Source organism: Portunus trituberculatus, chromosome 13 (genome assembly GCF_017591435.1).
Source record: "Portunus trituberculatus isolate SZX2019 chromosome 13, ASM1759143v1, whole genome shotgun sequence".
Lineage (NCBI taxonomy): Eukaryota > Metazoa > Arthropoda > Malacostraca > Decapoda > Portunidae > Portunus > Portunus trituberculatus.
Genome location: NC_059267.1, coordinates 8,406,781 through 8,419,280, shown reverse-complemented (window position 1 = coordinate 8,419,280; position 12,500 = coordinate 8,406,781). Strand labels below are relative to the sequence as shown.

Below are 12,500 nucleotides of genomic sequence, written 5' to 3'. Positions count from 1 at the left end.
ATCTTATCTTGGTACAGTATAGCTTCATCTTGGTACAAGGTAATTTTCCAAATCAACTTATCCTTCAGGAAGGTAACCCAGAGCAAGAAAAGCGCTGCTCTACTCAGCGAGCAGGTGTGCGTCACCACGCCATGGCAGCCTGGAGACACCTATCGCTGGTGCTAACCACGCGAGGACTGAGGCTGCGGGCCTTGCTGCTGTACTACATTTGGGGCGTCACCATTGCTCCTTACTACTCCCTCAGCCACTTCTCTAGCATCATTAAGTAATTATTGAAGGATAAGTATGTGTTGCTGTGTTTTTCCAAAGAAAGACTTATTTTATTATAGTTCAACATTATGAATGGTGCAGCTGGATCAGGCACTCTGATATTACTGAAGTCTTTCTTCAAACTGGGAAAGATGCTACGAACATGACTAAGATGACACCATTAAGAGACCTTATCCATTCGCAATATTGAAGTGGCGGATGAATGAATACATTAATTACTTTTTATCGTATATCTGAACCGTTTTCTCCAATAGATGGTCAATCATTATATTCTACTTTCAGTACAAACGTCTACATGTACAGCTTCCTGTCAGGGTTGGTGGAGGTGCCTGCCTACTTGGGGATGTGGCCGGCCATCACCTACCTGGGCAGGAGAGTGACACTCGCAGTGCTTTTACTGTTCACTGGACTCTCCGTTTTTGTTGTAACAATTTTCATGATACTCCAGTATGAAGGTTGGTGATTCAAAATATCTAAATTATGAATCTTTGATTTGGGAGAGTGGCAAGAACAACATACTTATGTGACAATCCCGAATCAGCCGCCGTGCTGAGAGGTGGAGATGCAGCGGGTGGGGCGGGGCGGGGCGAGGCGAAGCTTCTAGACCAACTTACTAGTCTGCTGTGGCTTTAATTTGTTGAGTTTTATTGTCTAGGCCCAAAAGGTTCAGCGAGGTTCCAATGGCTGTCTCTCATTTCACCATCCACATATATGGATATCAATATAATGAAAAGACCATCCCACCATTACAAAGTACAAGGTAGCAATTATTAATACAGTGCATTACAAAAGTATCATTGTTGTAATTTCCAGCTGATAATTGATATGATCTCATGCTGCAGAAATGGTGTTACCATGTGATGATTCATACGAGATGACTTGAAGGGGAAGGTTAATAGGTTGCTGATTTGGTCAATTCCTGACTGTCTTGTGAAACAAGCAAACAGGCAAGACACATTTTCCAATGTTCCTATCTCGTGAAAAATAATTTCGCATATCAACTGAATTTACAGGAAGTTGTAGAAAGGTGAAGGATAGTAAAAGTTTATGGCGATCACGACATTTGTCAGTATCAAAAAATCCTCAGTACTTGAGATATTTAAGATGATTTCATTACCAAACAAAGGAGGCAGAATTTGGGCCTCAAATATTGATACAAAAGTTTGAGATGGTCAAATTTCATCAAGATCATGTTGGTCAAACTTGATTTTGTACCACACCGCCTCTCCCCAATCATGAAGTGCTCAGATGGTTAGGACAGCAAATTCGTGCAGTTTTATGGATGTCATGATCATTCAGTCATTAGGTAATGACTATTAAACTTGAGATTTAATCCTTTTACCCGTCTCTGGTGCCAGTGCCCGCCGAGCTAAAGATGTTCCTTTCCTTGAGCGGCAAGATGGCCATCACAGCATGCATGCACCTTGTGTGGGTGTTCACAGGCGAGCTGTTCTCCACCAAACACAGGATGCGCATTATTGGGGAGGCCAGCATGGTTGCGAGGGTTGGCTCTATAATGGTTCCTTACATCAACGACCTTCTGGTAAGAATGTGTAGCTCTTCATTAGTGTTACACACTTAACTGTAAAGAAGATGATTTTGGTACGTGATGCTACAGGAGGCTCAGAATAATGCCATATTTTCAGGGCCGTGTGTACCCGTGGGCCCCCGGTGTGATGCTGAGCGTGGCAGTGACCATATCCTCGAGTTTGGTCTGGATTCTGCCTGAGACTGCCAATCGCAAACTCACTCAGAATGAGAATGAAGTCATAGAGCCGAAAACCCGCAGTCATACAAATGAAAATGGGAGCGTCATAGAGGAGCCGATCATCTAACTGTGGCCAGCAAGAGATGTCAAGAACACAAGCAGGTGGTGGGAATTGACAGGAAAATGTTCAGAAGTGTTCATGATTCCTCTCGTCTCTTGAGATACCAGAATTTATTGCCTACATTTGTTAAATCAGTCAAATAAATATATTTCTTATCTTAATGAAAGTTTCCAAACTGTATGAAATGGAGATTGAAATAAAAGATTAATAAACTTTAATGATTAAGTAGCATAAGTTCAGACAAAGCCTTCGGTTTCGTATTATACCCAAATAATCATCATATACTTTGAAGCACATGGAAATGGTGTTGCTTTGACGTTAGCAAGTTACACTGTTTCCCATAAATATATTTTCTAGGTCGTTAAATAGTTGCTACTTAAAGACTATAACAACCACACGAGCCAAACATAATAATTTGTTTTTACGTGTCACCTGAGCGCGCAGCACCAGAGTCTGACTCTTGGGGAGGCTAGGCGGGATAGCTACCGGGGTTGCCATGGCTAGACTTCCTCGCATTGTAAATTTAGAGGCAGGTGAACGAGTGAAATCTCTTTTGGTGTTTTTTTTTATTGCCTTTAAGACATTTCCGGCAGGCGCCAGCAGTGCCACCAAGGAAGCTCAACATTTGTACCTCCGGTGCCACCTGGACGCGCGCATCACTGTTTGGCAAGTTTGTCAATGTCCAAGGCTGCTCATGTGAGCATAACTTACTTTATGAATTATTATCCCAATCTAACAGGAGTTTTAATTGCCTAATAAGTGCTCAATCAACCTATACACATCATGAAATGTTCTGTTCATTACATAATCGTGAAATCAATAAGATTTTGAAAGCCGAGCCGCGTCGCGTCACAGTCATCTAGCGCACGCAAGTCAGTCAGTTATGTAAGCGTGAAGCAGTGAACCAGTGGCAGGGTGTGATACAGCAGTATGTGAATTTCAGACCTTTTATTAGTAATTTCCTACACCATGGAGAGTGACATGATGGTGGAGGGTATAATAGTGCAGGGCGTGATGTTGATGATGGTGCAAGGCGTTGAAATATTGAAGTTACTATACGGCGGATGGTCAGTGAGCCTTGGAGACGGTGAGGTGATGTGACTGAGGATTGTATGGTGGTGATTACGTTTGCGGAGAAAGATTAGTGATTAGTGGTGGTGGTGGTGGTGGATGGGGCTATTGGTTCAGGCAGAGGGAGACGTGAACCTTGTCTGACACCCGCCAGTTGGGGGTCGGCTGGCTTGGAGCGGCGTCTCGCCCTCCAAGATGAGGCAACATTTTCTTGGCGAACTTGGCCATTCCTGCCTGACCAACAGCGACACCTTCTGCATGGTGAGTGTTGTGGGTGGGGTGGGTGGGTGACGGGGAAAGGTATCTAAATGTGTGGAAAATACATGTTGACCCAAAATCAGGACACATCAATGTTATTACTTTTTTTCTTGAATTTTTTCCTATATAGTGAATGAGAATTCGACAAAAGAACAAAATAACGTAAGCACTATTGGATGTGTAAGAGAAGTGTGCAAATTTGCAGTTTCAACTAATACTCCCACCTCGACCCTTTGACATCCTCTAAGCTAGAATATACTGCCATCTGTCTTGGCCGGAGGTTCTAGACTCTAGAGGTACACGGAGATTCACTCTTACTTGCAGTTGCACATTCATACAATACAGCACAAATGCTGTGGACGGACCAGTGGACAACACCGCCTATATAGCTCCGGAGCCTCACGCCCAGCGAACTCCTGAGTTAACTTATCAGCATCTATTGTATCATATCTCACAGGGCACTGACTCGACGCATGCTTTATGTGCAGCACAGCATGATTCCCCAAGTGTGATGCTCGTGCAGCCCTTGTCGCTAAACTAGCGACAGGGGCGTGGAGGGATATGGGTATGAGCGCGTGATCAGATGGCAACGTAATGTTCTGGTGAACTACAAAGTTGGATGCGAAATTGAGCAGATTTAAAGACAATATACAGGAGTCCAGCTCTGATATCCACGATTGCCCTTGTCGATAAGATAATTTGATTTTGTAGTGATTATTGTATGCCTTGAGGTTGTTCAGAGGTAACAAGGGTCCATCAGTATACATCCCCAACAGTGTTTTTGAGTTATCATTTGCTATGCATACTGGCTCAACAGTATCGAGATAGGACACATCATGTACATCATGGCTAACTGGCAACTCACGCACGCTGATAGTGCCGTAACGAGCGTTAAGATCATCCAACAATATGCATTTGTTATAATTAAAAAAAAAAAAAAAAATCTAAATAAGCGTCACTTGACCGTCTTGCTTGTGCGTCTATGTCAAATTTATCTTCCTCTTCTCCTTTACCACAGGTACACTCACGTCTCCCGCAACTCTCTCCCCTCCTCCTCAAGCCCCATACTCATGTTACATGTTTTTTTTGGTGAGTTCCTTAATTAATTAATTGTGGCACCTAAAATTTATTATGAAATCTGCATTCCTTCTGCCAGTGGGTGCGTGACTTTTGCCTCCTACGGTGAGGTTCTTCACTTTTTCATCCAAACCATTGCCTCTCTCTAGTAACAAGCTGGGGCGGGATTCACTAAAGCTCCATATTTTAGAAAAGGAAAGGAGTCCATACGAACTCTCCTTAAAGCGATTAGGTTTCTTAAGGTCGCCATCTTGGATACTTTCTTTTCAGCTGTGTTTCACTTCTCTGGCGGTAGTCTCCGCTAGATGGCATTAGTGCATGCTTGAAATTTTTTCTTCAGACAATAGCAGGGTTTTTCCTCGAGGGACATTAACCAATCAGCAGCTAGTAGAAACAAATAATGCGCCATAATCACATGATACAAGAGACAGCAGTGTCAGTGAAGCCCAGACCAATGCCAACTCGGTTCATTGTCAGCTCGGCTCACCTATACCAGCTCGGACCACTGTGTGTACCAACGCGGCAAATTAACTGTGTGTATGAACATTATTAATGATGGAAAGCATGATCTACAAGTTACGAAACATATATTTATTACTTCATTAATGTTGATAAGTTTAAAGATGGGAATCATTCGCTGCCAAACATTATATAAATAATATATATATATATATATATATATATATATATATATATATATATATATATATATATATATATATATATATATATATATATATATATATATATATATATATATATATATATATATATATATATATATATATATATATATATATATATATATATATATATATATATATATATATATATATATATATATATATATATATATATATATATATATATATATATATATATATATATATATATATATATATATATATATATATATATATATATATATATATATATATATATATATATATATATATATATATATATATATATATATATATATATATATATATATATATATATATATATATATATATATATATATATATATATATATATATATATATATATATATATATATATATATATATATATATATATATATATATATATATATATATATATATATATATATATATACTCTTAGAAGGTAGTACTCTTTCCAATTATGAAATGCTTTAATTATTGCCGTAAACATCAGAACATTTCAGTTTACCTTTTTCTTAGCGCCGGTCAAAGTAATTAAAGATAGATAAATAATGCAGTATCTATCTATCTATCTATCTATCTATCTATCTATCTATCTATATATATATATATATATATATATATATATATATATATATATATATATATATATATATATATATATATATATATATATATATATATATATATATATATATATATATATATATATATATATATATATATATATATATATATATATATATTTAAAATGAAATTAGTGGATAATTTGTACTGAGTAGATGTAAAACACGAAGCATATCTGGTTGTGTAACGGACGGGATTTAATAGTGTAAATTTGTGAGGAATCTGAAGAATTGATGATGGCTCTCAACAACGTAACATGAAGTTATCTTGGTACATAAGAAAAGTAAACACAACCACCGCATGTTCCATTCCAGAAATCTGGAATGTTAAACAGCATAAACAGGAACATGCATGAGGTTATTAGCATTGGAAGTGAGCTGAGCTGACACACATACGCACACACGAACGCACACACACGCTCACACTTACACACACACACACACACACACAGAGAGAGAGAGAGAGAGAGAGAGAGAGAGAGAGAGAGAGAGAGAGAGAGAGATGCTCAGGCAGATCAATAGACAGATAATCTTGACAAAACAAGTGTATGTAAAAATTTGTTGTACATTTTTTATATAAAGATTTGACTTACAACTGAAATTCTCTTTAAAAAGTAAAGCAGTGTTATTTATGTTACGTTATGCACTACAAATCAAATGATATGGCTTCTGGTTGAGAAATAAGTGCTCAAGTTAATATCAACAGATCCGTAATTTATGGGTATGTTGTTCCAAGCGTGTCATTGAGCACTAGAAAACTCACTTATTCCCTGACACTGAATATTAATAACTAGAAACAGATCTGTATTCCGTGTTCACTTTACTAACAGTCATGATAATCTTGCTACAAAAAACTAGAACAAGAAAGTAAAATACAGAACTAAGAGCTCGAGACGGGAATATAGTGACGCAGCCGCTTGCTTTCACTTACTTTCACTACTTAATCAGTCTTTTGGCTTGTGTAACGAACTGACGCCATGTTTATACCTATACTACAAGATACCAGGCCACCTAAACATCAAAAAAGGAGGTATCTTACATATTTTACAACAAAGCAGGAATACAATCGATGAACGAGCGAAAGCATCAGTTAGAGGCAATTTTATCATATTTCCGTCCTCATCTGTCAAAATTATTATGGCAAACTTAATGGAAGTAATGGGAAATGACAAGCACTTAGCCACACTCAGATTGATGGCGAATGTCTTTAGGTGCAGACACCATGACAGCTGAAGGAAGATGGTAAAGGAGCGAAACTAGTGGTACAGTGGAACCATGCGTGCTTTGAGGGTCCGAGGGGTCTCCAAGCGCACGGGTTCGAATCCTGTCCACGGTCCGAGTGTACTTTGGGCTTCCTCACTCGGGGGAACGGTTTCCTAGCGGGTGGGCTTTGAGATAGGAGGTACCCTAAAAAGTACCACCTTTAGCCCATAAATTCCCGTGAAAAACCTACATGGTATAAAAAAAAAAAAAACTTTCAGCCCCTGCTTATTTCACCAACTTTTTCCTGCAAGGTGTTTGTCATAGGTGTCGATGTTCAGTGTTTAGATTTGAATGTGTACTTGCCTACTTACTCATTTTGTATACTAAAGAGGAACTCGTGTAAGTGTTTAATGAGGAAAGTAAGTCATTCTCCAACATTTTATTTTGATGGTCACAATAATTAATTTAAATATACAATATATGACATTCAGACGTGGATGATACAGAAATATATACAGACAGTATTTACAGTAAACTTATAACATCTATGGAAGAGTACACTGACATGAGATGGGGAATAAGGAATGAGGGAAGGGAAGGCGAGGGAAATGGGGAGGAGTGAGGCATCATTCATTACAGGTATCTTCAAACATTCATTATTTCTCATTAATGCTATGTAAAGGTGCACAGGTCGTGGGTTTTGGGGAGGGAGAGTGCAGGGGAGGGGTGGGGATAAATTGAGGGTTGCATGTCAAAATATTTAATGGACAAATAAACTTCACTCAAGGCTGGAAATAAAGATACGGAAAACTTCATTAATCATTCTCCTGGGTCAAGACAATAATCAACTCATCTTAAACTTGCACTCTGGCAAATGCTTGTACCAAATTCTTTTAAATAAATAAACAGTGTTCCAGCTTAAGATTTAGTGTTTATGTGTCCAAGATGACAAGTGATACACACAAATCCCTTCCATAATTGCTCTCTTTGATGACATTACAGAGAGGCATAAGTGGCGTTCAGCCTGTACTCTGCTTTCACATCTTTGGGGGAGGACAAAAAGTGGGTCAAGGAACGCAGGAGTCTGGAACAGGAATGAGGGACTGTGCTTCTACACCCCTTGAATAGCCCTGAAGGTCCACCTTAACACTAGGGCTGGTACTCATAAATTGTCCACCTGAAGACCGGAAATCAGATATCTTGGCAATGCATTTGTTATTGTTATGCTTTGCTGGAAGTTTAGTTTGATATATTTCATGTACTTAGCGGCAACGTTCTCAACTACTGTTTTCGAAAATGAGAATTATGTTATGGACAAAATTTTGATTTGATGAACACTTGACTTGCCTTGCCTAAATAACCGACGACGCAATACATGGTTTGGGAAACAAATTATGCCTGTAATTCTTGTATCATGCATGTTTGTAAGATAACTTCTAGTCTGGATAATATGATTCGTGTTCAAGGTTTTTATTGCACGGAGAAAGCTGTTAAAATAAATCTTCCCATGGCACAGTAGTATGGTAAACACCAATTAAAATCCTTACATCTTGACACATGTCTCGGTACTAGTGCTTCTTTTATCCTTTGATGTCCCACTATACATTAAAAAAAACAATAAAGCAGACGTCTCAAAATACTGAAAAGACCAACTATTGATAAAGTTTCCATGGTTTCTTTAAGTCGTGTTTTGTTGTTATATAGTCTGTTGTTTTCTCATAAACGCCATGCTTTGTGAAACATACCCGTGAAAAGACGCAAAATGCTAATGTCTATGGCTCTTTGTTATCGTACCTAATGACAACTCCGAATTTAATGAACATGTTTTATCAGCAAGGAATGTTAGTCATTATAATCAGTATTTGTATATGCATGTAGACTTGTATTGGAAAAGAAATCATAGAGTAAACAGAAAGAAATTTTTTTTCTTAGAATATTAAAACAGGAATAATTGATCTTTTAGAAACATCGATGCATCTTGAAATAATTACTTATAAATTTGCTTTATTGGTAATTTTGACTTAGAACAGAGAACTGTAGAAGTTCTGCGGGCGTCCTACAATGTCGTGTATGTGAGTGTCATAACCAAGGAATTATGATGGGAATGCAGAAAGACTTTGGGGGATGAAAGGAAGAGTAGAGCTCCAAAATTACAATTAGGTTAGGATAGATCAATCAATTAATTAATCCTTAAGGGAACAAGGGATCCCATATTTCTCCTGTATTGGAAATTTAGTTCGTGTTAGTAAGGCTACGTAGAAAGTTCGAAAAATTGTACCGCACAGATTTCATTATCGAGAGTATTTTGATTAGTGATTTACCACACAAGAGACTCAAGATGGCGTCGATGGTGTTCATCTCGCCGAACACAATATTTTTTACAGGTCTGCATCACAGGTGCACATCTATATTGATGGAAAATTTGATCAAATGAAGCATTCACTCTTCTGACTTCCATTTGGTTCTCATATTCTATTTTCTTACAGTCACGTTGCCATTGATAATAACTTATTGTTACCCACGTCCTTTGCTATCATGAAGTGAATTAAATCGCTTTTAAAAAAGCGCCCAGAATCATTTAAATTTTTCCGATGACACGTATGAAATGTAGCAAGCACAGGGGCGTTTCTCACAATTCAGAAGACCAATATTCAAGCCATAGTTCACTCTGCTACACAGTCTGTCCACCAAGTTTTGCTATTTTTTTCTTTTCGAAGTGAATAAGGCGGAGAATGTTAGAATATCGGGTCCTTATTTTCTTGGATGGTCGGACCTAACAGTGTGCCACTGGTTAGCGAATCGTTCGTTACATGAAACTTTTTGTTAACATAGGCTAGCATCTACGTATATTACTTCAATGTACTGAAAAAAATTACTTTCCAGTGCAGTACAGTAACAACTAATTGAAATACTACGTCAGGTGTAAGACAGAAGTCGCACTTGTGTTAAGGTGGACTGGCCACCACCCCACCGTCAGACCAGGCAAGAGTGTTTTTCAAGGGCAAATCTGTGGATTACCAAAATAGCTTCTCTAGGGACATTTCGCATGATTCGTAAGAAGGGAAGGACAGGTGGGCCCGAGTAATAAGGATATGAAAACCGAAGCTGCTTTCCAAAGGAAATAGCTGGCTGGGGAAGTTACCGGGCGCCAGACCCACGCCACCAGCTTAGGGCAGCTCACCATCACTTCTCGAAGGGCCGCGCCAGGTGACGCCCACGGTGGTAATTTTATTACAGTGGGGAGCAGAAGCTACATATTTGAGTGCGCAGTTCCTCAGCCAGCGACGCTACACCTAGACATAGGAACATAGAACAGACACATGATGGCCTCTACGACGCCTGGTGACTCATTCAGTCACGTCAACACGACGCACGTTCAGGCGCTCACCAAGAAACGTCCGAGCAGCGCCTGGCGACTGTGCGCCTTCAACTGTAGCTTCTTTTTGGTTTTATTCTGTACTTTGTCTATAACTGTTTTCAGTACATGATTTTCATTACTTAGTTTTCTTTACTGCACCATTTTACTGCACCATGTGTACTCAGCCCACCGACAGGCGAGCAAAGAAACTGTAAAGTAGCTCATTGATATTTTCCTTTCCTCGGTTCCTTTAACGTTTCGGTGCAGACGACACTCCAACACTTAGTATATATATTTACACAACCCCTCGTCCGTTATGAACACGCATACCACCCATTGCAGGGGATATCACTCTATCCTTTCACGACTGAGTGGGATTCCCCTCACATGGATCACATACTGTACGTAAGAGAGCCGTGGTCATCAGGGCAGACTGGCTCAACCAGTTCACTTGGCAAAGATTTTGCTCTCTTCTCATTCAATTTTCCTTTCACGAGGAAGGTGGAGTTTTAGTATGAGAGAAACAAGATGTGCGGGGTGTGGGTGGTGGCTACGAGAACGCCCTTGAAGCCACGTGCGTGGAAATGACCACGGGGCACCAAGGAAGCCACGCGCGCCAGCTGGAGCAAACCACCGCTTCAGTGTGATGGTGCAGGAGCCATGGGTGACTCTCCCCTTTCTCGTGGTAGCTCATGAGGCGGTTATTTTGAACACTTAGAGCTCGGGGCAGAGAAGAGGTCAGCGTGGAGTAGGTGGCGGGGGCGAGGGCTGCCCGCCGCGTTGGCCTTGAGATGGCGTTGATGGTGGTGGCGTTGGCAGGTAACAGGAGAGAAGTGGAGACATTCCTCTGGCGACGTCCTTGGAGAGCACCTCAAGGGGCCTGGTACGTCATCAGAGGTCAGCTTCATGTCACCACACCAGACCCTCGTTCACCTGGTGGTCAAAGTTGCCGCTCTGACCTGTAGGAGGTGTGGAGACAGGTGAGCAAAGGTGTACCAGCTTAATCAATTATTGTGCACTAACGGGTGTTCATTACAGTTAACTGTTATTATCATAAAATCTTAAATGCATTATCGTATTACTCTATACTATTGTGTCCAGCGATTCTGTTTGAAAATCAAGAACTTGCCGGTAAAATGAGGCAGAAGACTCAAAGGAAAAGCAACAGGAAAACGGAGAAATTAAGCGAAACGGACAGGAGTAAAATCAAATAGCAAATAAAGAAAAAACAATCGAATGAATCAATATGAATAGAGAATAAAAGAAACAAAAGTAATTTGTATTCAAAAAGAAGTTCGATAACTACAAAACAAAATTTTGTCAACAAATGTGCAGAAGACCTCGTTAATTGCTTCTGTTAAAAAAAGAAAAAGAGATAATTTCTGAACAAAACTAAAAAAAGACGAAAGTTTATCCTCTGGCAGACGAAATTCCAAACCACAGCTACTGAATATTTGAATATCTGAATAAGTAGGATCTTCAAATTCACAAGTGAACGCTCAAGTTACATACAGTTATCTATGAACAGAATGCACGAAGAATCAGAATATACGAAACTGAATGAACTAGAGTTGATTGTCAGGTAACATTCAAGTAACATTGATGTGCCTTATCTTAGTTAGAATACAGTGCAAGTTATCTGGATTGTCAAAGGTCTTTTTATGGCTCGATGAATGATATAACAAAAATCATGCAACATCATGAAAAAAGTAAAATAATCCTTATGAGAGAGAGAGAGAGAGAGAGAGAGAGAGAGAGAGAGAGAGAGAGAGAGTATATGTGCAAATTGTCAGTGGCGAGTCAGTCAGTCGGGAGGTTGTATGAGCTAGATCACAAGCACGGATGACGGGTGAGTGTACTTGTGTCTCAGATTGGGTTGGTCACGTATTCTGATCTCTTATACTACGCATGAACTTGCACGATCCTAATAATAATAAATAGAAACACCACAGAAAATTAGTATATATTAAGCAGGCATTCTTTATATATAATTATATAAAACTGTAATGGTATATATATATATATATTATATATATATATATATATATATATATATATATATATATATATATATATATATATATATATATATATATATATATATATATATATATATATATA

General features: G+C 38.9%; 2 protein-coding genes across 4 annotated transcripts in view; one reads left to right on the top strand and one right to left on the bottom strand.

The window, feature by feature from the left end:
• Positions 1 to 2,835, top strand: part of LOC123503222 (organic cation transporter protein-like) — a 26,481-nt gene extending 23,646 nt beyond the window's left edge. The window contains exons 9-12 of the mRNA XM_045252777.1: positions 69 to 265; positions 553 to 725; positions 1,629 to 1,813; positions 1,917 to 2,835. Of these exons, the coding sequence (XP_045108712.1) occupies positions 69 to 265; positions 553 to 725; positions 1,629 to 1,813; positions 1,917 to 2,105 (744 nt within the window). The 3' untranslated portion in view covers positions 2,106 to 2,835. The remainder of the gene's footprint in view (positions 1 to 68; positions 266 to 552; positions 726 to 1,628; positions 1,814 to 1,916) is intronic.
• Positions 2,836 to 7,445: 4,610 nt separating this feature from the next.
• LOC123503098 (LIM/homeobox protein Lhx1-like) overlaps positions 7,446 to 12,500 on the bottom strand; it is a 138,166-nt gene continuing 133,111 nt past the window's right edge. For all 3 annotated transcript variants that reach the window (XM_045252524.1, XM_045252522.1, XM_045252523.1), the window contains one exon: positions 7,446 to 11,338. Coding sequence is in view for 2 of the 3 variants with exons in the window: in XM_045252522.1 (XP_045108457.1) it covers positions 11,289 to 11,338 (50 nt within the window). In the remaining variant the exon portion in view is untranslated. The remainder of the gene's footprint in view (positions 11,339 to 12,500) is intronic.